General features: G+C 39.1%; 1 protein-coding gene across 1 annotated transcript; it reads right to left on the bottom strand.

Moving 5' to 3' along the window:
* Window positions 1-14,144: 14,144 nt before the first annotated feature.
* Window positions 14,145-16,775, bottom strand: LOC141668272 (gibberellin 2-beta-dioxygenase 8). Its single transcript, XM_074475078.1, has 3 exons — window positions 16,277-16,775; window positions 14,848-15,190; window positions 14,145-14,508 (listed from the first exon to the last, which is right to left on the bottom strand). Exons 1-3 carry the CDS (start codon window positions 16,759-16,761, stop codon window positions 14,293-14,295), a joined length of 1,044 nt encoding a protein of 347 aa, XP_074331179.1. The 5' UTR covers window positions 16,762-16,775; the 3' UTR covers window positions 14,145-14,292.
* Window positions 16,776-24,805: the final 8,030 nt, after the last annotated feature.

Raw genomic sequence — 24,805 nt, 5'->3', positions numbered from 1 at the left:
TGCTCCTTTAGCCCGAGGTTGGAGGAAGTGGACATGCTGGATGTAGTGAAGCGCGAGGGTGTTCTCCCCCATACATATGAGGTTTGGCTCCTATCCCTGAGGATCAGGAATTTTCTGGTCCTTACACTGAGAGAGACCCTGAATCTTCGGATGATGAAGTAGCCCCAAGAAGGAGACGTGCTGGCAAAGAGCCGATGGTTGATGGTAGCCAACACCCTCAAAGCACCCAAGTGACGAATCCCCAAGAAGTGCAGGAAAGAATCAGGGCTCACGAGGCCGAGATTCAAAGGCTGAGGCGCGACCTGGAGGCGCACCAAACCACCAGACCCCCAGTACCTCCTAGGGGGAGAAATCCTCCTCCCATCATAGACCTGGATGGTCCAGTACAGAGAAGGGCTGTTGTCCCAAGGGCTGATCCAAGCAATCTTCTTCCCCTTGGAGATCCTGATGATCCTACCCCACCCTTCACTGAAGATATAATGAATGCCAATATCATAAGGAAGTTCAAGATGCCAACTATAAAAGCTTATAACGGCACGGGAGATCCCACTAATCATGTTAGAACATTCTCTAATGCACTGTTGTTGCAGCCCGTGAATGATGTTATTAAGTGTCGGGCCTTTCCTCAAACCCTGTCGGGTATGGCTCAAAGGTGGTATAGTCGCTTGCCCCCAAACTCTATTGGGTCATTCAGAGAATTAAGTCAGGCTTTTATTAAGCAATTCATCAGTGGGAGAGTTCATGAGAAAAGTTCAGCATCTCTTATGAGCATTGTGCAGGGAACAAAGGAATCTTTGAGAGATTACCTGAATCGTTTCACAAAGGAGGCCTTAAAAGTCCCAGACGTTGATGATAAGGTAGCCATGATAGCACTGCAACAAGGAACTATGGATGAGTTTTTTAAGATGTCCTTGGTCAAACGCCCCCTAAAAGCATGTTGCAGCTCCAGGATAGGGCAGGGAAGTATATCAAGGTTGAAGAAAGCATGAGGAAGACCGTAGTAAGTAATGAGCCCACTGGAGGCAAGAAGTGGAAAACTGATCTGGAGTATATCGCCAAGAACAAGTATCCTAGAACCGAGCAAAACCCTGATTCAAACCCCAAGAAGGGAGGACTTGGGCAAAAGTTCACCGAATACGCTAAGCTGAATGCTCCTAGAAGCCAGATCCTGATGGAAATCGAAAAAGATCGAGATATTCGTTGGCCTAAGCCCTTGAAGGCTGATCCTGCCAAGCGAGATAAGAGCAAGTATTGAAGATTTCACAAAGATGTTGGTCATGATACCCATCAGTGTAGACAGCTGAAAGACAAAATTGAGTTCCTCATTCGAAAAGGAAGATTGAACAAATACACTGGATAAGGAGGGGATAGAAGCAACAACGTGAGAAGAAACTTTGATGACCAAAGGAGAGATCAAGAAGATCAGGGGCGAAATCCCCAGCCTAGAGGACCAGTTATAAATACATTCTTCAGAGAACCTCGCCCCCGAGGACCTGTGATCAACACAAATTTTTGGAGGACCAACTGCTGCTGGGTTATCCAAGAACTCCAGGAAAGCATATGCTCGAGAAGTTATGCATATTGTTGGGGAAGCTCCGAAGAGGGCCAGGATGGGAGTAACAATGACTTTTGATGATGAAGATCTGGAAGGTGTGAAATTTCCCCATGACGACCCATTGGTCATAACCCCGATTATAGGGAACAGCCCGATAAGAAGAGTCCTTGTAGATAATGGTGCTTCCGTGGATATTTTGCTCCATGACACCTTTTTAAGGATGGGATATAATGACTCCCAATTGACCCCAACCGACATGCCGATATAAGGATTCGCAGGAGTGGAATGTCCCATAGATGGAATAATCAAGTTGCCAACAACCATAGGATAGGAACCAAGGCAAGCAACTCAAATGTTGGACTTTGTGGTGGTGAAGGCTAGTTCGACCTACAACGCGATCATGGGAAGAACAGGGATACATGCCTTCAAGGCAGTCCCTTCTTCTTATCATTCAGTTATGAAGTTTTCGACTCGAGATGGGATTGGAGAAGAAAGATGAGATCAAAAAATGGCTAGAAGCTGTTACGTGGCCTCTTTGAGGGTAGATGGAGTTGAGGGGCAGGTTCTTCCTATTGAAGATCTGGATATCCGAGAGAATGATGAGAAAAGGGGAAAGCCAGCAGAAGACTTGGTTTCAATTCCTCTGGCCCCCAAAGATCCTGGGAATGTGACTTTTATTGGAGCAACGCTCGAGGAGCCCCTTAGAGGGAAGTTGGTGAAATTTTTGCAAGAAAATAGTGATGTTTTTGCATGGTCAGCAGCTGATATGCCAGGCATAGACCCGAAACTGATTACTCACAAGCTGAATGTGAACCCAAATCGGAAAACGGTAAAAGAAAAGAAAAGAAGTTTTGCTCCAGAAAGGCAAGAAGCTATAAAACAGGAAGTGGAGAAGCTCTTGGAGGCTGGTTTCATTGAGGAGATTCAATTTCCAGAGTGGTTAGCAAACCCTGTAATGGTGAAGAAGGCTAATGGAAAATGGAGGATGTGTGTCGACTTCACTGATCTAAATGATGCTTGTCCTAAGGACTGTTTTCCGTTACCAAGGATCGATACTTTGATAGATGCCACTGCTGAACATGAAATGCTGAGCTTCATGGATGGATTTAGTGGATACAATCAGATCAAGATGCACAAGGACGACATTCCAAAGGTATCATTCATCACTGACTTTGGTGTTTATTGTTATCTTGTTATGGCGTTTGGTCTCAAGAATGCAGGAGCCACCTATCAAAGGTTGGTAAATAAAATTTTTAAGGATCTTATTGGCAAGACTATGGAAGTCTATGTTGATGACATGTTAGTCAAGAGTCTAGTAAAGACTGATCATATAGCCCATTTAAGGGAAGCTTTTGAGGTCCCGAGGTACCATAAAATGATGTTAAATCCTACAAAGTGTGCATTCGGAGTAGGGTCTGGAAATTTTTTGGGATTGATGGTCTCCAAGAGAGGGATCGAGGCTAACCCCGATAAAATAAAGGCAATCCTGGACATGAAACCACCAAAAACTATCAAGGATGTTCAGAAGCTCACAGGAAGGGTTGCTGCGCTGGGACGATTCATCTCCAAGTCAGGAGACAAGTGCCTGTCATTCTTCAAGTCACTAAAAAACATTATGGATTTTGTATGGAGTGAGGAAAACCAGAAGGCTTTCGAAGAATTGAAGAAATATATGGCGCAGGACCCGTTATTCGCCAAGCCAGTTTTGAATGAAGTTTTATTCTTGTACTTAGCTGTTTCAGATAGTGCCTTGAGCACTGTATTGGTTAAGGAGGAACTGAAAGTCCAGAAACCCGTATACTATGTCAGCAAAATTCTGCATGGTGCTGAGTTGAATTACTCAACTATTGAGAAATTTGCTTTAGCCTTGGTAATGGCTTCGAGAAAGCTGCGTCCTTACTTTTAGGCTCATCAGATTGAGGTACTAACGAATCAGCCCCTGAGAAATATCATTCATAGTCCCAAGGATAGTGGGAGATTGATCAAGTGGGCAATAGAGCTGGGAGAGTTCGATCTCAAGTATAAGCCATGAACGGCAATAAAAGCCCAGGCACTAGCTGACTTCGTGGTGGAATGTACCATACCCAACCAAGAAGTCGGGGGCAGGAAGATAACATACCTCAAGACAAGGAAGTTGATAAGGGGGATAAAGAGAAGGTTAATAAGGAAAAAGAATACTGGGTTCTCTATTTTGATGGAGCATCAAAAATGAATTTAAGTGGAGCAGGTTTGGTTTTACAAAGTCCTGATGGGTTCTTAATTGAGTATGCCAAGAAGCTAGACTTCCCAACCACAAACAATGAGGCAGAATATGAAGCTCTGATAGCTGGTCTTGGCTTAGCAGGGACACTTAGAGTTAAGAACTTAAAAGTCTGTGGAGACTCGAAGTTGGTCATATCCCAGGTGAAGGGAGAGTTTGAGGCAAGAAATGAGACGATGGCTAAGTATGTCCGCCTAGTAAGGGCCGTGATGACCCAATTTGATGAATGCCATGTTGAGCACATTCCAAGGGAGGAAAATGCTAAGGCAGATGCGTTGTCAAAGTTTGCTTCATCTGAGATGGAAGAAAGTTCTGGAAGTGTATACTATCGCGTTTTGAAAACACAGAGCATTGATGTTAAGCTTGTGGCTCCTATAGGCCTGAGGATGTCATGGATTGATCCCATTAAGGCTCATATTCAAACCGGCTGGTTACCAAACGATGCTACTGAAGCATGAAAATTGGTTGTTCGAGCACTAGGATACTCTTTGATAGATGGAATTCTGCATAAAAGATCTTTCGTGGTTCCCTACTTAAGATGTCTCAGGCCTGATGAGGCTCGCTTGGCTCTTGAAGAAGTACATGAAGGCATATATGGGCAACACTTGGGGGGCAGGGCCTTGGCTCATAAGATAACTCGTTTAGGCTTCTATTGGCCAGAAATGATTGCTGATGCCAAAGAATATGTGAAAAAATATGACCGTTGTCAGAAGCACGCACCAGTTGTTAGACAAGCCCCCGAGATGCTGACCTCTATCAACTCGCCCATCCCCTTTGCTATGTGGGGAATGGATATATTAGGGCCTTCCCCCATGGCCACGGCACAAAGAAAGTTTCTGATTGTGGCCTTTGATTATTTCCCCAAGTGGATTGAAGCCAAACCCTTGGCCAAGATCACAACTAAGCAGGTTGCACAATTCCTGTGGGAAAGTATTATGTGCTGGTATGGAATTCCCCGCATCCTAGTCACAGACAATGGAACACAGTTCAATAACGAGGAATTCAAGAAGTATTGTGAGGAAAATGAAATTAAGTTACGATTCACATCTGTGGCTCACCCGCAAGCCAATGGGCAAGCGAAAGTGGAAAATCGAATAATCCTGGATGAAATAAAGAAGAGGATCGAGAAGTCAAGGAATAACTGGGTGGATGAAATACTCCCCATACTATGGGCCTATAGGACTACCTGTAGAGTCACGACTGGAGCAACTCCCTTCATGTTAGCATATGGTGCAGAAGCAGTTGTTTCTGTAGAAATATCACATTCCTCCCCCAGGATTCAAGCTTTCAATGCTGAGGAAATTGAAGAAGGGAAAAGGTTAGCCCTGGATCTAATTGATGAAGTACGAGATGAGGCACATGCGAAGATAGTGACATATCAGAAAAAAGCTTCGTTCTACTACAACCTAAGGGTTAAAGAAAGATTCTTCAAATAAGGTGATTTAGTTTTGAGGAAAGTGGAAGCTTCTGGTGTAGGGCAGAAAGGGAAACTTGTCCCGAATTGGGAAGGGCCGTACAAAGTCAAGAGCGTTCAGGGTACAGGAACCTACAAGCTGGAGACTATGGATGGTTTTGAAGTCCCGAGAACTTGGCATGCACAAAACCTGAAGGTTTACTATGTTTAAAATAGTTAAGGTACGATTCTCACTTGTCAGAATGACAAGTAGGTTTAAAAGCACCTTGAAGCTTTGCTTGCTTAGGATTTTTATATATAGAAGATATGTTTAGATTTTATCAGGGTTGAACCCATTTCATGTAAGGTATCCAGAATACCAAGTTATAATATAAAACCTTCGACTTAATCTTGGCCTATTAGATTGATTGCATTGTGAAAGATAAAACCAAGTTATAAACTTGAGTTTGAAAAATTAAAAGAAAAAAACGACGATACTTGGGCAAAATATGACTGAAAATAATAAAAGTCAATTACAAAGTTCAAATATTGTCTAATAAAGAAGAAATCCATAAAAAACTTAGGCCTTGGAAGGCTGGGATTCTTCGGAACCACTATCCGAAGTCTCCTCGGATGTCTCTTCAGTCATCCCCTCGGAAGTCTCCGTAGAGGTTCCCTCAGAACTATCTTCGGATGCTTTGGATGGTGCAGGAGACACTGGTTTAGGAGACGCTGCCTTTGGAGGCTCTTCTACCCTGGCCTTCTTTATAACGGGCTCAGGCTCCGCCTCAGAAGAAGTTTTCTCCTCTTCAGAGGTGGACTCGAGCTCCTTCCTCTTTTGGCCTTGGCTTTGACTCCCCGATGGGCCGTCCTTGATCAAATCAGCAAGCTTGTCTGTAACACCCCCAAGTGCTGAAACTCATACAAGGCAAGGGAAGGAGGACTGTTCGAGGACTTCTGGAAATTCGTCCTAAATGGCCTCCACAGTGGCATCCCAGCCTTCCTTATAGCTAACTGGATGAAGGAGGGCATCGTGCTCCACCATTAAATCCTTGAAATCCTGAGTGTCCATCCTGCCGTCAAAGGCTTTATCCTTTTGAGCCTTAGGATAACATTTTCGGCCCGGGCCGTTTCCAGGTCAGAAGTAGAAGAGGCAAGTTGGGCTTCAAGGGCCTCTATTTTTTGGTTGGCCTCCTCCAGCTTCTTGTTCGCATCCTCCAGGCCAACCTTCCAAGCCTTGGCTTGGTGAATCGCCCCTTGAAAATGGGCGTTCGCCTACAAGAAACACAGTAAAAGTAAGAGACGAGAAAAATAAAAAAGGCAACTATGAACGGCTAAGGAGAAAGACGTACCGTCGCCAAAGCCTGAGCTCTAAAAAGCTCGTTCCCCTCCAAGTCCTGTTGAAGGACAAAGTCTTGATAGTCAACTGGGGAGATGGAATACTTAGACCATTCCTTGGCAAGCGCTGTGCTGCCGACAATCGAGTCCTTGCCCCAGATTCCCCAAGCAGGTTAAAAGTAAGACCCTGGTTTTTGCTTGGTACGTAAAACTTGGCTGGGGCCTTCTTCGCCTGGTTCCATTGCTTGGAGTAGGAACTCCGGGAAGCGATCCCCAATGTGCGGGTCTTTAAAGACCTTTCCAGCACGCTTCATCTTGGTCGTCTCCAGGTCTTTAGGCTTTGTAGCCTCCTCAATTTTCTCAGCCACTGCAACAAATGAGATAAGTAAGTTAAGGAATTAGCAAAATAGAAAATGAAGGAAATAAAAAGAACTAGATAAGGAAGGAAATGTACTCTTCTTAGGGACAGGAGAAAGGCCGCGTACAAGAACGGTCTCCCTGATAAGATCCCAAGAATGGGAAGTCCCATTATCTTGCATCAGGAGGTTGAAAGCTCTGGTCTCCTCCTCAGACAAAATTATATCATTTGGGCTCCCATCTACAGCTAGCCCAAAAGACGAGCGAAATAGGGTGCCCCAATCTCCACCTCCCAAACGACGAACAAAAAATCTTTCTTCCCCCCCAAATTGTTGTCAGGGATGGACTTCCCGTTCACTATGTGGGGAATAGTTGGTCGCTGGTTTAAAGAAACCCAACCCGGATTCTTGTCAGGGTTGTTCTTGAACTGAAAAATCTTTCTGAAAATAGCAACAGAAGTAGGGACATTGTGCTTGGCGCATTGCGACAGAAGCACAGAATCAGCCTCCAAGAGTTAGGAGGGAGTTGGCAAGGGCTGATGCCCACATCAGCTAGCAGAACATGGATAAACGGGTGAAAGGGGAGTCTGATACCTGCCCTTAGAGTATCCCTGTAGACGCATAATGTGTCCTTCCTCCACTGACAGGCCCTGTTGGTCGGACCTGCAAGAACCAGCTTGAAAGGATCATTGATTCTGAAGCAACTACTCAACTTTTCCAGCTCCTTTGGATCCTGCAAGGCACTAATATGGTCGTGCACGTCCAGATGCGCATCAGATGGGTACTCGTCCCCTCGGGTGTTGATCATATCGATCAAGAAAGTGTACCTTGATCGAATAGGGAATTCATTGGACTTTCTGGCCACATTCATCTTGGCCAAACAAGTCATTTTCTTATCGGCCATCTGAAAAAAGGGCACATAAAGTGATAATTTTAAAAACGCAAACTATGCAAAAACAAGCACAAGAAGTAAAGGGAGAAGTTTTACCTGAAGTAATGCTCCTAAAAAAGGCTTTGGGGCTTAAAATACTCTGACTTACTGTTATTGCTATGAGATTCTTAACAGAAGAAGAAAGAAGAAGAATTTAGAAATGAGAAAGTGAGGAGCAGTAGACTATACTCACTCCTTTATATAGGAGGAAAAGTGAAGTTGAAGGGACAAAAAGCCCAGTAAGGATAAAGGCCCAAAGAAAAAAGCCCAGAAAATGGAACATTCCAGAATATTCCAAGGAATTCGAAAGAAATTAAATAAAAATTCCCGAGAATTCTAGAGAATTCTAAAGGGGGTATTTTGATATATTAAGCCCAGATTAATAAGAGGCCCAATAGGAGTTAAAAAGCCCAATTCCAATTAAGATTTGGAAAAATAAAAGGCCCAAATCCAATTAGGATTTGGAAAAATACAAAGCCGAAATCAAAGCCCTAAAAAAGGTAAGGCCCAAACAAAGGCCCATTCCAAATTAGATAAGAAGGAAGCCCAAAAAGACCAGGATTGAGGTCGAATTTCAAGTCGTGAATTCTACTCGAAATCTTTCGAACAGACACCCGAAAATAACGGGTATGAAAGACCAGGATTGAGGTCGAATTTCAAGTCGTGAGTTATGCTCGACTTCTTTCGAACAAACACCCAAAAATTACGGGTATAATAAAACTGGATTGAGGTCGAAACCCAGACCAGGATCGAGATCGAATCAAGCACAATATTTTTCAAGAATGGGATACGGAAACCTAGACTTAAATCCAGGTCGAAAAATCGAATAGGATCCTGGTCGAAGCCCAGGTCGTGAATCCTAGTCGAAATCTAACGACCAGGAAGAAAATAAGCACAAAATTCTCGACTAAGATCCAGGTCGAAGAATCGAGTAGGATCCTGATCGAAACCCAGGTCGTGAATTCTAGTCAAAATCTAACGACCAGGAAGCAAATAAGCGCAAAAGTCTCGACTAAGATCTAGGTCGAAGGTTCGACTAGGATCCTGGTCGAAACCCAGGTCGTGGATCCTAGTCGAAACCAAATGACAGGAAGCAAAGAAAGACACTAGTTTTCGACCAAAATCCAGGTCGAAGGTTCGACTAGGATCCTGGTCGAAATCCAGGTCGTAGATCCTAGTCGAAGTCCTTCGACCAGGATTGCAAAGCTGGCCCAAAATTCGACTAGGATCCAGGTCGAAATTTAGACTAGGATCCTTGTCGAAAAAGGGCTGGAAATTCGAAAATATTTGTGAAAAATTGCAGATAATTTGGAAAAATCCCGGGAAAAAGGGAAAATTCCTGAAAAAAATACCAGAAAATTCCTAAAAATGGGGAGAAGGTAAGAAAATAGGAAGGGAAGTTTTTAAACGACCCTGAAGCCACGAACAAGGCAAATCGTTGTAAGCGTGTAGGTCGCTCCACACTTTACATAAAATGATACCCTGGAAGGGAATGAACGAACTTAATTTTTGCGAAATCTTATTCGGTTTCCCAAAAGTTGGGGGGCAAATGATAGGGATAAATAAATTATGATTGTGTAATTAAGTATTACAGTAATTATAAATGATTTGGGCTGCTAGGCCCAATAAGAAGATGTATGACATTCAGACCAAAAAGGTTAACACATTGATCAGGCCTGATGGACCAGATCAGGCCTGATGGAACAAAAAAGGCCCAAAAACCCTGAATATTAATTAATTTCGTAATTAATTAATAAGGGAAAAATCAGCTATTGGGAAGAGTCCCGATAAGGACATGAATCCTTGCAAATTAGCCTCAAAGGGACCTAGAAGGATAAGGAATCAGTTTCCTACTATTTAGGACTCCAAAGTCCATTCTAATTCTGAGACTTGGCTACCATGTCTCCTATACCAAGTCCAATTCAAGGACCACCAACATCTATATAAGGGGTCTCACCCCACAAATCAGAACTACGTCTTTGGCTTGATTCTCTAATCCACAGAGATACGTAGGCATCTCGTAAAGGCAGAATTAAGCTACAAAATACGAGAGCAGCCATTAAAGGCCTTGAGCTCCCGAACCATAGCATTAAATACAACAAATAATAACCTAAGTTTTTTATCCATAACAAATTATTCTAGTTATTTCACCACCGGTTGTTGAGATAAATCTGGACCATGAGAAGTGGGGAGTTATATGGTTAAGGATGTCATTTAATCCGACTCTTTGGATTAAAAATGTTTTATGGATTGGATGGTAGCGTAAGAGGCCGCGGCGGCGGTCCAGTGTGAGCCATGTATTATACTTGATTATAATACCTCGCTAGGCCAATATGTGCCTTGGGTGCCCCGTTTGTTTAGTTGGATATGCTTCGACATACTAGTGTTGCTCCGTGGCTGATCACTGGCGACAACATACCGTCGTTCGAGGATTCTAATCCAAAACAAAAAGATTTATAAAAGTATTATTTATTATCAAAACTTATATCAGTTTTTGATACTGTTCAGGTATTATTGTTTGGTTTTGCTCCTCAGATCTGTTGTTTTTTTTAAATCATAAGCTATATACTGCTTGCTGAGCATTTCTTTCGCTCATACTTGTTTATTATTCCAATTCTTTCAGCTAGGCCAGGGCATGTTTGAGTTCCAGGTCTGACCAGAAGTTGTGTACTTGTAGATAGTTTGGTGTTTTCCAGGTAGACAGTTTGGGATGCTTAGCTAGTCTAGAGTTTTGTAATAAAGTTTGAATAAGTTGTAAAACTAATTAGACTTATGGTTTGTAATAACAGTTGGTTTGTATTAGTGCCTGTTCCATACTATAACCTGTGATCGATCCAGTTGCATGCAAGGGGTCATATTTATTATATTATCCCGCTGTGATTATTTTATTATAGTTTCTTTTGGGCTAGTGACCCCAAATCTAGACCCCGGGTTTGGAGGGCGTCACACTCTGTGGGTACGAATCTGATTTATATCTTATAGTACTTACGAATGCGTATACTTGCGTGTAATTTTAGCGCGTGTTTTCGCCCTAACACCATCTACTATGGCCTAAAGATGGCTTGAGAGAGGGCTAAGATTGATGTGGTCATTTTTTCAGAATGCAGGGAGGACATTGCTATAATTGATAATAATGATCCTGCATATCTGATGGCCATTCTTGTGGACATGGTTAGGATGTTGTTGGGAAAAAGTGGAGTCATATGGACATCTAACCTACCTTTCCGAATGCTAATGGAGGAGCTAATGCAATTGCAAACCACTTATTTAGTGCGGATGAGAGATCATTGAGATTTCGAAGCCACCATCTACCATCGCACACCTCATATGAGCTACCATATGGCAAGTTTTTTTTATTAATAATTCTAATTAAATATTTATGTAACTAGATGTTTATCATACACTAATTTCCTAACCAAAAAGCAACCATGTGCAAATAAACGTAACTATAATGGTTAAGAACCACTTCCTCTGGGAGTTGTTTTTTACTTCCATCGACTTTAACATCGCTTCCTTCTCTTCAATCCTACGCAATAACCCCAGAATGATATTGCAACACCGAGTACATCTTGGTGGATCAATCCAACTGAAAAATTTATACCATTGGAACCATACACATCCAAAAAATTGACGTCCGGAGTTATTGTTAGTCCAGGATGTTCGTTCAACAACTAATTGCCCACATGAGCACAACATCTTCAAGAGCAAATTCAAAGTATAGCAAAACACATTTCTTTTTTCTAATATCTTATTATTATCCTATTGTGCTTCAAAAGTAGGGAAGCAAAAAGGAGGATAGTGATGCACTAACGGGACTAGTATGCACCCTAACGGAATAATACAAACTACACCATATCACTTAGTTTAGATACACAATCTGCTTAATTAGTAATTTAGATATACAAAATGCACAAATTACATATTTTACGTACACAAAGTGCAAATAACTCTTGAAACCGCTTATAATATACCTTATTTTCTGAGTGCTCTTAGATCATTCACGTTTGCAGTGTATATTTACCTTATTCTTGTATTTTAGATCATTCACGTACTAATATCCACGTGTAAAGCACATTTTGCTAGTTTGAATTTTAGATTTTCAAGTATCAAAGAAATTAAATCCATAAAATCAAAATAATATAATATGTGCTATGAGTAGAGTTGTTCACAAACCGAGCCGAGCCGAGTTTTGATCGTACCGAGCCGAGTTTTAATTTTTTTTTCTGACGAACCGAGCCGAGTCGAGCTTTCTTAACGAACAGAAAACCGTATTCGAGCTCGTTAACGAATGAGCCGAAAATGAGCTTTTATCGAACAAAATCGAGCCGAGTCGAAATGAGCCGAACATGAGCTTTCTCCATCAAAACGAGCCGAACGGAACCGAGCCGAGCTGAAATAAAAAATTCTGGTTAAAACACCGGTTGATTATTAAAATAACAAATCAACTACTTTTATTTTTTTCTAAAATTTTTGTCATATCACTAAAATATATAGATCTTAACATTCGTACGGTTGGATCATTCATAAATATTTTAAAAAAAATTAAAACATTAATATGAGACTAAATACTAGTTACAAGTATTATTCAAACCATTGGTAGATTGTCAAAATAACAAACAAAATAATTTTTTTTTTTCTAAGAATTATGTCATATATATATATATATATATATCTTAACATCTGTACGGTTGGATCACTCATAAATATTTTTAAAAACTTAAAACATTAATATGAGAGTAAACACTAGTTAAAAGTATTGTTCAAACTTTTGGTTGATTGTCAAAATAACAAAAAAATAAATTTATTTTTTTCTAAAAATTTTGTCATATCACTAAAATATATCGATCTTAACATCCGTACTTGTATTATTTATAAATATTTTTAAAAAAATTAAAACATTTATACGAGACTAACACTAGTTACAAGTACGGGTCAAAACACTGGTTGACTGTTAAAATAACAAACCAAATATATTATTTTTTTCTAAAGATTTTGTCATATCACTAGAATATATATATATATATATATATATATCTTAACATCGGTATGGTTGGATCATTCATAAATATTTTTAAAAAATTAAAACATTAAAATGAGACTAAATACTAGTTACAAGTACTGTTCAAACCATTGGTTGATTGTCAAAATAACAAACAAACTAAATTTATTTTTTACTAAATTTTTTGTCATATCACTAAAATATATAAATCTTAACATCCGCATGGTTGGATCATTAATTATTATTTTTTAAAAATCGAATCATTAATACGAGACTAAACACTAGTTACAAGTACGGGTCAAAACACAGGTTGACTGTTAAAATAACAAACTAAATACATTTATTTTTTCTGAATTTTTTGTCATACCATTAAAATATATAGATCTTAACATCGGTACGGTTGGATCATTCATAAATATTTTTAAAAAAATCGAAACATTAATATTAGACTATACACTAGTTACAAGTATTGTTCAAACCATTGGTTGATTGTTAATATAACAAACAAAATAAATTTATTTTTTCGTAAAATTTTGTCTTATCACTAAAATATATAGATCTCGACATCTATACGGTTGGACCATTCATAAATATTTTTTAAAAAAATCGAAACATCAATATGAGACTAAATAGAAGTACTGGTCAAACTACTGGTTAATTGTTAAAATAGCAAACCAAATATATTTATTTTTTTCAAAATTTTTATTATATCACTTAAATATATAGATTTTGACATCCGTACAGTTGGATCATTTAAAAATAATTTTAAAAAAATTGAAAAACCAATCTGGGAATAAATACTAGTTACAAGTAGTAGTCAAATCACTTGTTAATTATTAAAATATCAAATTACAAAATTTATTTTTAATACCTGATTTTTTCAAATTATTAAAATATATATTTTGGCATTCATATGTTTCAATAATTGAGAAGTATTTATAAAAAAATCTGAATAAAAATCACAATATTCAAATATATAAAAAATAATTTTTTTTAATTTTTTTCGAGCCGAACCGAGTTAAGCCGAGCTCGAGCCGAACATGCCAGAATCTCGGCTTGAACTCGTTTTTTTAACGAACACATTTTTGTGTTCGAGTTCGAGTTCGAGCTCGAACCTTTAACCAGTCAAGACGAACCGAGCTCTTAACTAATCGAACTCGAGCTTGTTCGTAAACCGCTCTAGCTCTCGGGGAATGGATGGGAAAAGGTAAACCAAGTACAAATGCTCCTGTTTTGTATTGTTACAAGTTTTACCAACGAAGCAGAAAGTAAAAGTAGATATGAAAAATTGAAATAAATACCAGCTCTCATGCTAGAATTAAGTACAAAAAAACTAAAAATAAACGGCAGCTCCCATCTCCTACTGTAAGTTGTAAGAAATATATGTTGTACAAATTGTATAGTACTAGAAATTAGGAGCAGTATATATGGGTTGTTATGTGTAAAGAAATTTAACCGGGTTATTTAAATCTCTGAAGTCCAACTTTGTAGCCAACAGCTTTAAGGTCTTGTTGCACCTGTGCTCTAAAATCAGAATAAGTAAAGGGCTTATAACTTGGGCTCTGAATCAATATATCATCGTCCGGGAATACAAAGTATCCCATTGATAGTCGTTCTTTGTATTTGTTCAACTTCACTCTGTGTTTCACACTCTTGTACTTGTCATCACTTATGGCCTGCTCACAAATTTGCAATCATATGCACTAGTTCAGTTGCTGCATATGCAGAAACAGTTCATATTTCTTAAGCAGCTTTGAGTTTATATTTCTTGGACTAAAAACAAAAATAACGCATCATGACTATCTAAATCTTATATTATCAGTAGATGGTGTCTTAGAGCGATGAAAGCAAGTTGTTCAGAACTTAAATTTTTATGTACAAGAATTACCATCGTACTCGTTAAGAAAATGCATATCACGGCTTATAATGTTTTTACTAGAGGCAAGGCTGGTCTTCGAATTTACTGCTTGGGACAAATGTTACATTTAAGGCCAGCAGAGTGATTAGATTTATACCTGCATCATATCACCAAGATTGACAATGAGAGTGTTGGCAACAGGATGAACATGATGCCAATGACCATGTCTCATAAATTGTAGGCCACCAACTAAATCTTGATTCAATATTGAAATGATTGAGCTATCAGTGTGGACATCCATGCCCCATGATGTTTCATTGGGTTGCACCAGTGCTGGGTATCTATAGACACGTAGAAAGCCCGTTGATAAAGACAGGTAAGATGAGCAGTTTCTGGAATCATCTAGTCTCCTCTGATCTAGCAGCAGCCTATCTGTAATTGCTTTATAAATCGTTTCTGCAATTCTCGACTGATGATTTCCATACTCTTGTATCAAATATCTACAAACACAGAGACACGAACATATGCAATACATTATATGTTGCTATGTGACAAACTACTACTTGGGTCATATGCACACACGCATTTTAGTGTTTGTATGTGAGTAAGTAAGAAATATAAGTAAGAGATCCAACAACCCCTCAATAATTGTTGGAAATAGTTAAGTATGTCTTTTACTGTACTTGCTGTATGTAGTCCCCGTTGATTGTCTAAATTCCCAAAACCATTTTGATGGTTGTTGGTCATATGTCCTTTGAGTCTTTAACAAAATACTTTCTACTTTTAGCAACTTGCTGCAATAGTAGCTTTATCAGGGGATCTATTTTGCTAAAAGACGCTTATCAATAATTTCTTGTTTAATTACTTGTTTTTTTATGGAATTATGACCTCTTCATTTGAACTCTGGTTTTGCTACTGCACGGGACATATGATGTGTTACAAATCCCTACGCTCGTACATGCAAAACAAGCTTACCAAGTCAAAAGTATCTATAAACAACGTTTGCGAGCAACTTATTCATCAAGAGAAGGGGAAAAAACAAGGCTACAATGGATGAAAATAACTAGAAAATGGATCCCTTATATTTAAGAGCTATATTATTGCTAATAGAGAACTCATTATCCAAGTATGGACATGGAATTCACAACATTTCAGTAGTAGTAGAAACTAAACGAAGAAACCACTATTTGTGTTTGTGTATTTTATATTTTTTGGTTTGAAAGATATACATACTTCAAGTCGGGGGAATTAAATTTCAGGAGCACACAAGACTATATTTTGTGAATAAACCCTTATATTTTTGAATTATTTGTGGGCCACTTTCATATATTTTCAAATATTTTAATGATTAAAAAATGTAAAATTTTATTTTAGAGGGACACCCGTACTCCTTACTAGATCCTCCCATGCTTCTAGCAGATCCACTGTTACTCTTAATACATGCTTCCACTTAGGCTACTTGAACATCTTGTTACCAAGTTAGGAGTGAGATACGTTAGGGCTATAATGCTATGCACCAACTATCCGAAACAAAGTGATATCGATTCATGTAGCGAGCTAGAAAAGAAGAGAAAACAAAAGAGTACCTCAAAGAAGTAGACAATGGATCATCATCCTTGCCATGTTTGTGAGCACGTGTATGCGAAGAAAGTTGAGAAAGAGGAACATTAAAACCTTCCATCCAGTTAATATTTTGTGGTTGTTGCAAAGCCAAGCCTTTTGAGTTAAGGGCAGGAGTACCCCAAAAATATGTAACAGGACTGCAGCTAAATAGTCTTTGTTTTGATTCAAAACTATAATTAAACACCTGTTTAGAAGTTTCGACAAGTTGGTTGATGAGAGTAGTTGGAATACCATGGTTAACCAAACGAAACACTCCCCAGTCCGAGCAAGCTTCATGTAGCTTCTCTTCATTTACGCATTGAAAATCTACAACAGGAAGAGTGTTCCGACCGACAACAACTTCATGGTTACATAAATCTTGATTTTCGTTACAGCACAGGGGAATGTTTGGCTGGCGAAATATAGGAGGATAGGAATCAGAGGTATACTGGAGAGACATGTTCTTCATTTGGAAAGGAAACAATGCATAGGCTTAGTACTATAACTTGTTTATGCAAGAGGGGACAGTGACAAACTGATGGGTTGGTTTTTGTTTTAATATCTGTTTGTTTCTCAATGAAATAAGTGTACATTAATATAGAATACTGGACCACCTCTGTGTCTAAATCTCAACTTACGTCTTGATGATCAAATTTAACAATTCTTAACACTGCCAATATATGTCTCTAGCTTTATTAATGATACAGAACTTCAATTAGATTAACAAATACTAACTTAACTAGTATCCGATGATTGACAATTAATTTTAAGATATCAGGCATAAAAGGCAACATGAACATGTCATATGTGATTACTCACAAGAATAATAAAGAATCAAATGTCCCACAACGAGAATTATCCTATAATCGCATTATCCCCTATTCTTATTCTTCAACTCTTGAAGTGAAAGTTCTGGAAAAACAACATTCTTTGCATGGCCAAATATATGAAAAGTAGCACCTCTGGCTTTGCTACTGGAGTATGCAGCCTATTGCCTAATTGTATATTCTCTTACCATTTTAAATACATAACAAAAAAACACGTTCATTAATTATTATCAAAAAATAACAAAATAAGTTTTTTCACAATGATTAGTATAAATATAAATCTCTTAGTTTATTTTTACTATTCGAAGTAATAAATACCATTCATTTATAGTCTATAATAATAATATATAGTTTTTAATTTACCTCGTTTTTAGGATTGTTTTTAAAATTTTCAATAATAGAAGAACATATTTTAACAATTTTTTTAAAATTCAATAACAATAACTTATCATAAAATATTGAAGAATTCAACTTTCATCATCAGTATGTTAAAATTAAACATTTTATAATATCAGTTTTAAACAGTATTCTGTAATAATCCGAATTAGTCGATAGAGATACATTGATGATCGATAATTAATTGAAATGATTAAATCGGATATATTTTAAAATATATGATAATATTTAATTTATGAAGCTTAATACATATGTTTTAAAAAAATATATGCATTCATTACTCGGATTCTAAATGGAATCGGTAGATTACCTTTTAAAGATAGGTGGGATGATTAATAGGTGAAATTAGTAATTTTTAGAATAGAGGTTTTAAGGATATAAACAATGTCTACGATTAAAATATCGACAACTACCTATTATATATTTTATTTTATTTTATTTTAGTTAAAGCCTAATTTCTCTCAAACTAACATTATAGTTGTTTGATAACTAGTGATTAAGTTTTTTAAAGAAACTAAAACTTTAAGAGAAATTATCAAAAATATTAATTTTTTAAGTATTTTTTTATAATTTTATTATCTTCTGAAAATATTTGTAACAATACGATATAACCAAAATCAATCAGATATACAAATAGTTGTATCGAGTTTTTTTAGTTATATTTGAGTTTGCACGAAATTGCAGAAATTCGTCGAGATTGTATCTAGTTGAATTGAGTTGTGGAAAATCTTATTTTTGAGAAAAATATTGAAAAATAGTTTTTTTTACAAATTTTTGAAAAAAAATGACAGTATTTTTGCAAAAAGGCTTTTAGACTTGGTTATTGTTCAAAAAAACACAAATTTTAATGTACAGTAAATTAATTTTAATTTATAAAATCATTAAAATATTAAATAAAAAATTATAACATATCAAAAATTAGTTGGAGGATATTAGATGGGTTGTAAAATTTATAATATATTATAATAGACGAAATATTAAAAGATTGGTAATCGGTCGATACTTGGTAAAATTATTTAATCACCCTTACTACATTTTTATAATTTCAGTTTATCGGTTGATTGGTCAATCGATCAGTTTGAATTCTAAATAATATTGAAATCAATCTCGTTTACGCCTTTACCTATTCAAATTCTATATTATACTACTAACTCTGGCCCTTTTTGTAGGACGTTTACGGTCTTTGCACGCTGATTAAGAATTTTTAAACTCTCATCTAAACTTCATTTAAGTTTATTTTGAAGATAACAATTGCTGCTTTCTAAGGAATGTTACCCCTTCTCCGAGTTGTACATTTAATTCTCAATTCCTTTTTACTTAGAGCTGTTAATATTGAAGGAGGAATTTGGGAACAACAAAATTTGAGGTTAGTAGCCGGAAACAAGATCTGTGATGACAGTTCTTCGTCGGAAACGTGAACAGTAACTGATGAATCCGATGAACAGTATTCGTCAGAAAAGATGAACAGTATTTGGTGGTGATGATTATTGGGGGCTGAGATTGCTTAGGGTTAGTGGTGGCTCCTTTGCGCTCTCGCTTCTTACCCCTTACAATTTGCCTACTTACCCTATTTATAGGGGATCAAACCCACGTAGTTCTTGGGGAACAAGAAACCTAATGGGCTTAGATTTCTTATCCCGAGGCCCAGTAGGAAACCTACTGGAAACCGTCTTCTACTAGCTTTAGGAATGTCCGCCGATGAGGCCCAACCACAAAGGCCCAAGGCTCGTCCGCAGCTTCGAGACTTCACGGATGAGGCATCTCCCTGGCCAAGGATAACCCTCCGCTACCAGCTGTTTCTCTAGTCCACGGACGCAGGTATAGCCGTGGTTCACCCCAAATGTTGGACGCATCCTTGTCCCCCGATAAGGAGCCCCTACCAGATTGCAGGATAAGTGATCCCAAGCTTTTGGGTGCAAAGTGCAGGATGCTCCAAAGTCTCCCAACGAGGACACCCGTTGACTACAGAGACAGAGCTCCCAAAGCACACACCAGATTTCACCCCACATCCCCAATGAGGACACCCATTGACTACAGGAGGAGGCATTCAGTCCAGGCATACCCCTGGAGGTCTCTGACCACGGAGACCGCCTTTCCAGTAGATGTGCTAGAGGAAGGAGTTCTTCAATAGAGTACCTGTATCAAATAGGTTAGTAATAACATTCTCCATCTTCCTTGAATCTTCCAGAGAATCCATTCAAGTAGCATATCAAAGCTGCATTTATATGTCAAGTAGAAGTTAATGGCGCGCCCTTACATTCCTGTATGTTGGCGCCGCCCTGTGTCGTCAGCCTTTGGTCTCTTCCTATATCATTCTACATCATAGGGCGCGCCCTAAATTATTCATCGTTAGGGCTCGCTCCAATTCTGTCCAGGCCAAAGTGTAGGTCTGTCAAAGCAATCATGTCCAAGCAATCCGTCTAAGGAGCCTTCCTTACCCAAGGCGCGCCCTAAAGCTCACCACAGAACAAGTTTCAATTAAGAAATTTCTCTCCTCCTTTTCGATAATTGGGCGCGCCTCCTCTACCATGTTTGAGGGCGCACCTTCAATACATGATAATCACAACCGTTAATCGGCTACTCAGTCAATGGGGCGCAATCTTTGGGCGCGCCTTCTATTTATGGAAAGTCAATCTTATCTTTTTCCTAGATTTCAGGCGCTTCTACTTTGATTCTGCTCATTTTATTAATCTTAATATGAATAACAACTAGCCCCAAATTCCATATGCTTTTGAAAATGGGATTGGAATTTCTCTTCATCTTTATCGAAATTCGTATAAATAAATCTTCCAATATATATATTTTTATTATGGGCGCGCCCTAATCAGGGTGGATCTTCCAATTTTTCCCTTTACAGTTTCAATGATTATATAATAAGGCGCGCCTTGAATAGGGCGCGTCCCAGAAGTTTAAACGATTTAGAAGCAGTTCTCCTCAGTATTTAGGGATTCATAATTGATGTGACCGTTTTGACAACTGTCACCCTTTTACTATAAATACTAGTCTCAATCAGTCATTTTTCTTTTACTTTTACTTTCCCCCCTTTTTCTTACTTTCTCTCTCCTCCCGAAGGCTCCAAAAACCAACGGCATTGTTTCACTCGGAACCAGTCTTCTCTGTTACCATTCTCCAAATTTTTTCCAGCCAACTTCTTCCCAATTCGAAAAGGTATAACTAGCCTTTCGTATTTCTGAATTTCATTAAGTAAATCACTCTGCATGTCATGTTCCTATTTCTGTTCTTGATAATGTACATAAAATGGTGTATGTATATGTGTAATTTCAAATTTTATTGCTTTAGATCCAAAATCAATGGGTCTAACTTCTAAATTTGTGTTTTTGAGAATTTCAATCGTTACTGACAATTTGCACATAACCATCTGTGCTTTTAGAATCCACCAGAAACTTAGGACGCACCCTATCTTTGGCTTATAATCTGTTCATGACCAGAATAGGGCGTGCCTGTTGTAATAAAAAAGATTCTTATTAATAGGCTAAGATTTTCTTGATGGCGCGCCCCTTGTTAGAAGGCTTATCTTAGAAGGGAGCTGAGATAGATCATAGAAAGTACTCTTCTCTTACACCCCCCACCTATCTATCCCATTTCCTTTACACTTTTGTATCTCATTCTTCCGTATGGGGCGCACCCTCAAAATTTCTTATGGTTTTCTTGACAGCTGGAAGACGAGGGTGCGTCCTCTCCTTTTCACCCTTTCAAGGATTTCCTTACCAATTTGGGGATCTACTCTCCCCCAAACGCTTACTTCGACCCCCAGCCTCTAGACGCTCACCACACTCCCGCATTCTTGAACCGGGTGGCGCGCCTTCTTCAAGATTCTAAAAAGGGTTTCTTAATGGCGGATTTTTCAGACAGCTTTTCCACGGACAACACTCCTTTATCTCATAGACACGGGAAACAGAAACTAGTCCAAAAAGAGAGGTCTCCATCCCCTATTAGTACAGAACTAGACGATGACGATTGGTTTGAGAGTTTAAATGCCGACAGATATAGAGGCGTTGAGAGGGGTGTCAACGTAGGTGCAGGACCTTCCAAAGTATCCTACAAAGCTGTATCCCCAAGCCCATCTCCTCAACAAATAGAAGGCGCGCCTACTTTTCCCGTCACCGAGGGCGCGCCTGAAGTAAGTGTGTCACCTCTACGTGATGAAGAAAATTTCTTTGACGAGGACTCCTTCCAATTTTCTACCTCTCCTGAGCCTTCTCCAATTCCCTTCCAACACTGGGAAGTTTGTGATAGTGAATTAGACTTTGATTGGGACGAATTTGAGCCATGCAATGAAGCTGTGAAGAAACGTTTCAGGAAGGATCACGGGAAGCTTTTCTGCGTGGGCCTGTCCTCAGCTTGTTCAGATGAGCAACAGGGATGGCTCATGAAATTTTATGACATGGAGGGCATATGGGCGCGCCCTTTAAGCATGATGCGGCCCCATATCTTCAATTATGGGAGAAACTTTAAAATTCCCAGAATGGTGACCAGCCCCAAGCTGGTATCTTTGGGTATAGGCGCGCCCTTATATCCCTACCTTAGGGAAGTGATAGAACTGTACGACGTGGCTCCACTCCAAATTTCTCCCAACAGCTATAAGTTTGTCCTGGCTCTATTCATCCTCTACATGGACTTGGGTTTTCCTCAACCGTCAATGGCAAAAGTTGCTTATTTTTTCAATCTAAGAAAATCTGACCATGGGTACTATTATTTGGTGGTGGACAAGCAGCACAACAAGAAGGGTTTTTCCTCCGGCAAGCTTAGCCATGAAAAAGGTTGGAAGGAAAACTACTTTTATCTGTACGATGTTCCCAGAATAAGGATAAGATTTAACAAGTCACCAAGTAAGGGCGCGCCCTTTCATTTCTTTCCTTGCGTTATATCTATGTTTTTTCTTTCTTTTCTCATCCTTATACTTTTTCAGACAGACCAGTGGCCAAACCTCTTAAGGGCGAGCCCAAAAAACGAGCTGAAGCCCTCCTTAGAGTGGCTGCTGACAGGTGGAACTTAAAAACCTTAGTCACCTGGACCAACTTGATGCGAGTAGGAATCCTTTCTGATCAAGTAGGAATGAAGTGTAAATATGTAAAATTTAGGAAGGGTGCTCCTGTTTCTCGCGTTGTTTATTTAGACAGTGAAGAAGAAGCTGAAGAAGAAGAAGAAGAAGAAGAAGAGATAGAGGATGGCTCCTTACAAGGCCAAGATCCTTCAGGTTCATTAATCGTAGAATCTAACGGCGCGCCCTTCTACTATTGGCGCGTCCTACTTCTCTTCTGTCACCTTTTTAATTATCACACTGGATATAAATTTTTGTTCATTTAATCTCTCTACCTTTCAGGGCGCGCCCTTTTAATGTAGGCGTATCATTTTATACATGTTTATCTATATTGCCTTTATCCATTGCTTTCATTTATTGCCCTGTTTAACATACTTAACTGTCATGCTTAACTAATATATTCCATATTTTGTGCAGAAATGGCCCCTCCTAGAATCCCTAAATCTTTTGGGGCGCGTCCTGGTGACAAGCCTAGGCCTAAGTCAAAGAAAGATGCTCCTGCAGCACAGACATCCATCCCAACTTCTGCTCCCATTCCTCAAATAGCACCTGCTCCGAAAAGGCCCACAATTGATCTTACAGAGAAACAGGGCGCGCCTAAGAGGCATAGAGCAGAGGGCGCACCTTCTGGCTCTTCTGCTGTCTTGAATGCTCTTGGCCCCATGGGTTCCCTTCATGTTTCGGATGAAGAAGTGGAGCAGTGGCAAGCCATGGATTTGGGAGATGCCGCTCGTGCTTCAATAAAGGCATCTTGCCAATTGTTCATCCACTCCACCCGAGTGGTGGACAAGCTACTGGAAGAGGGGGCGCGCCTGGAGAGGCTGCAGGGCGACAACAATATTTTGAGGAATACCCTCAAAGATAAAGACTTTCTGCACGCCAAGGACATTAAAGCTAAGGACTCTGAGATCTCTTTTCTCAAGGATGAGATGGCCAATCTTACTTCTTAGCTAGTGATTGCCAACAAAAAGGCTACCTCTCTCCACACTGAGCTTGGTGCAACCAACTTGAGGATTGAGTATCTGGAGGAGCAGCAGAAACTAGGCTGGCCTGATGAGAAGAGGGAAATATCTGATGAGGCATTTGCCAATGGTTTTCACTTCTACAGAGTTGGCTTTGTGGCCAATGATCCTGACTACTCCTTTGAGAAGTTTGGGGAAGAGACTGTTGCTGAGATGGTGGAATTTAAGAAAGAGCATGCTGCTGAAATCAAGGCAAGGAGAATAGAACTTGGGTTGGAGGAGGAAGAAGGTGAGGGCGCGCCACAAGAGGAAATCCCCAAGGACGCGCCTAAAGCTGATCCCACTATCCCTCTTCAAGTTATTCCTCCAACAAACCAGTCTCAAGGCGCGCCTTGATTTATTTTAGTTTAAATTTTGAATACTTCTGAGGAGCCAGCCCTCTTTTGATGCTGTGCAAAGCTGTATGACTTACTTTTCTGCTACTTTTTGACTTTTTCATGTATGGCTCAACGCTAGTTTTATCTTTTCTCGTACTCATAAAAGTTTGTTAAAGCACTTTGATGTTTTCCTTGGCCATGACTTATATTTTCACGATGGCGCGCCCTCGCATCACCATAAATCTTGTTAGTTCATTATGTCTGATGTTGCTACAAGGCGCGCCTTTTGGTATCTGAGCTTATTTATTTATAATGCTTTATGGGTGATTTCTTTTTATGTGATCTCGAAGTTGTTATCGTCCTTCTTATTGTAGTGCTTAGATATGAGGGTGCGCCGTATTGCAAATAATATGTACTTTTTCTTACCAGTAGTACCTTTGCAATATTTTAATTTACTTATTAGTCCAAAGGCGCGCCTTAATTTGGGGAGCTTTTGCCTTAGCTTATTTTGCTGGCCATGTGCATTTATTACTTTCATCCTCGTCTACTATGTCTATCTTGATTATGAAGCAGAAGTTATCAGATAGGGCGCGCCTCAACATAGGGCGCGCCTTTGATGTTTTTCAAATGAGAATTTTCATGTCAAGCAAATATAGTAATTTGAAGTAACTTTTCTCTTTTATTGATAATGCGCTCTAGTGTGTAAATTATACCAGTTCCATGGCTACTATGCTCTATGGGGAAATTATTTGAATTTTTTTTCTTCCTTCTGCTAGTTCCAAGGTTTGCAGTCACATGTACTACCCCCCTAGGCTAGGAGGAATTTATTTGCTACTAGCCTATTATATAAGAATCAAAATACGAAAATAAGGGGGACACAGCCACACCC

This window comes from Apium graveolens, chromosome 6 (genome assembly GCF_009905375.1).
Source record: "Apium graveolens cultivar Ventura chromosome 6, ASM990537v1, whole genome shotgun sequence".
Classification (NCBI taxonomy): Eukaryota; Viridiplantae; Streptophyta; class Magnoliopsida; order Apiales; family Apiaceae; genus Apium; species Apium graveolens.
The sequence above is the reverse complement of the archived record's forward strand: the minus strand, read 5'-3'. Positions and strand labels throughout refer to the sequence as shown.

Excerpts from the sequence above, each read along its gene's own strand:
- LOC141668272 (XM_074475078.1), bottom strand. The coding sequence starts at position 16,761 with ATGAAGAACATGTCTCTCCAGTATACCTCTGATTCCTATCCTCCTATA. Across the intron at positions 15,191-16,276 it reads CCATTGTCTACTTCTTTGAG|ATATTTGATACAAGAGTATG; the intron begins GTACTCTTTTGT and ends CTGTGTTTGTAG. Across the intron at positions 14,509-14,847 it reads ATCTTGGTGATATGATGCAG|GCCATAAGTGATGACAAGTA; the intron begins GTATAAATCTAA and ends ATTTGTGAGCAG.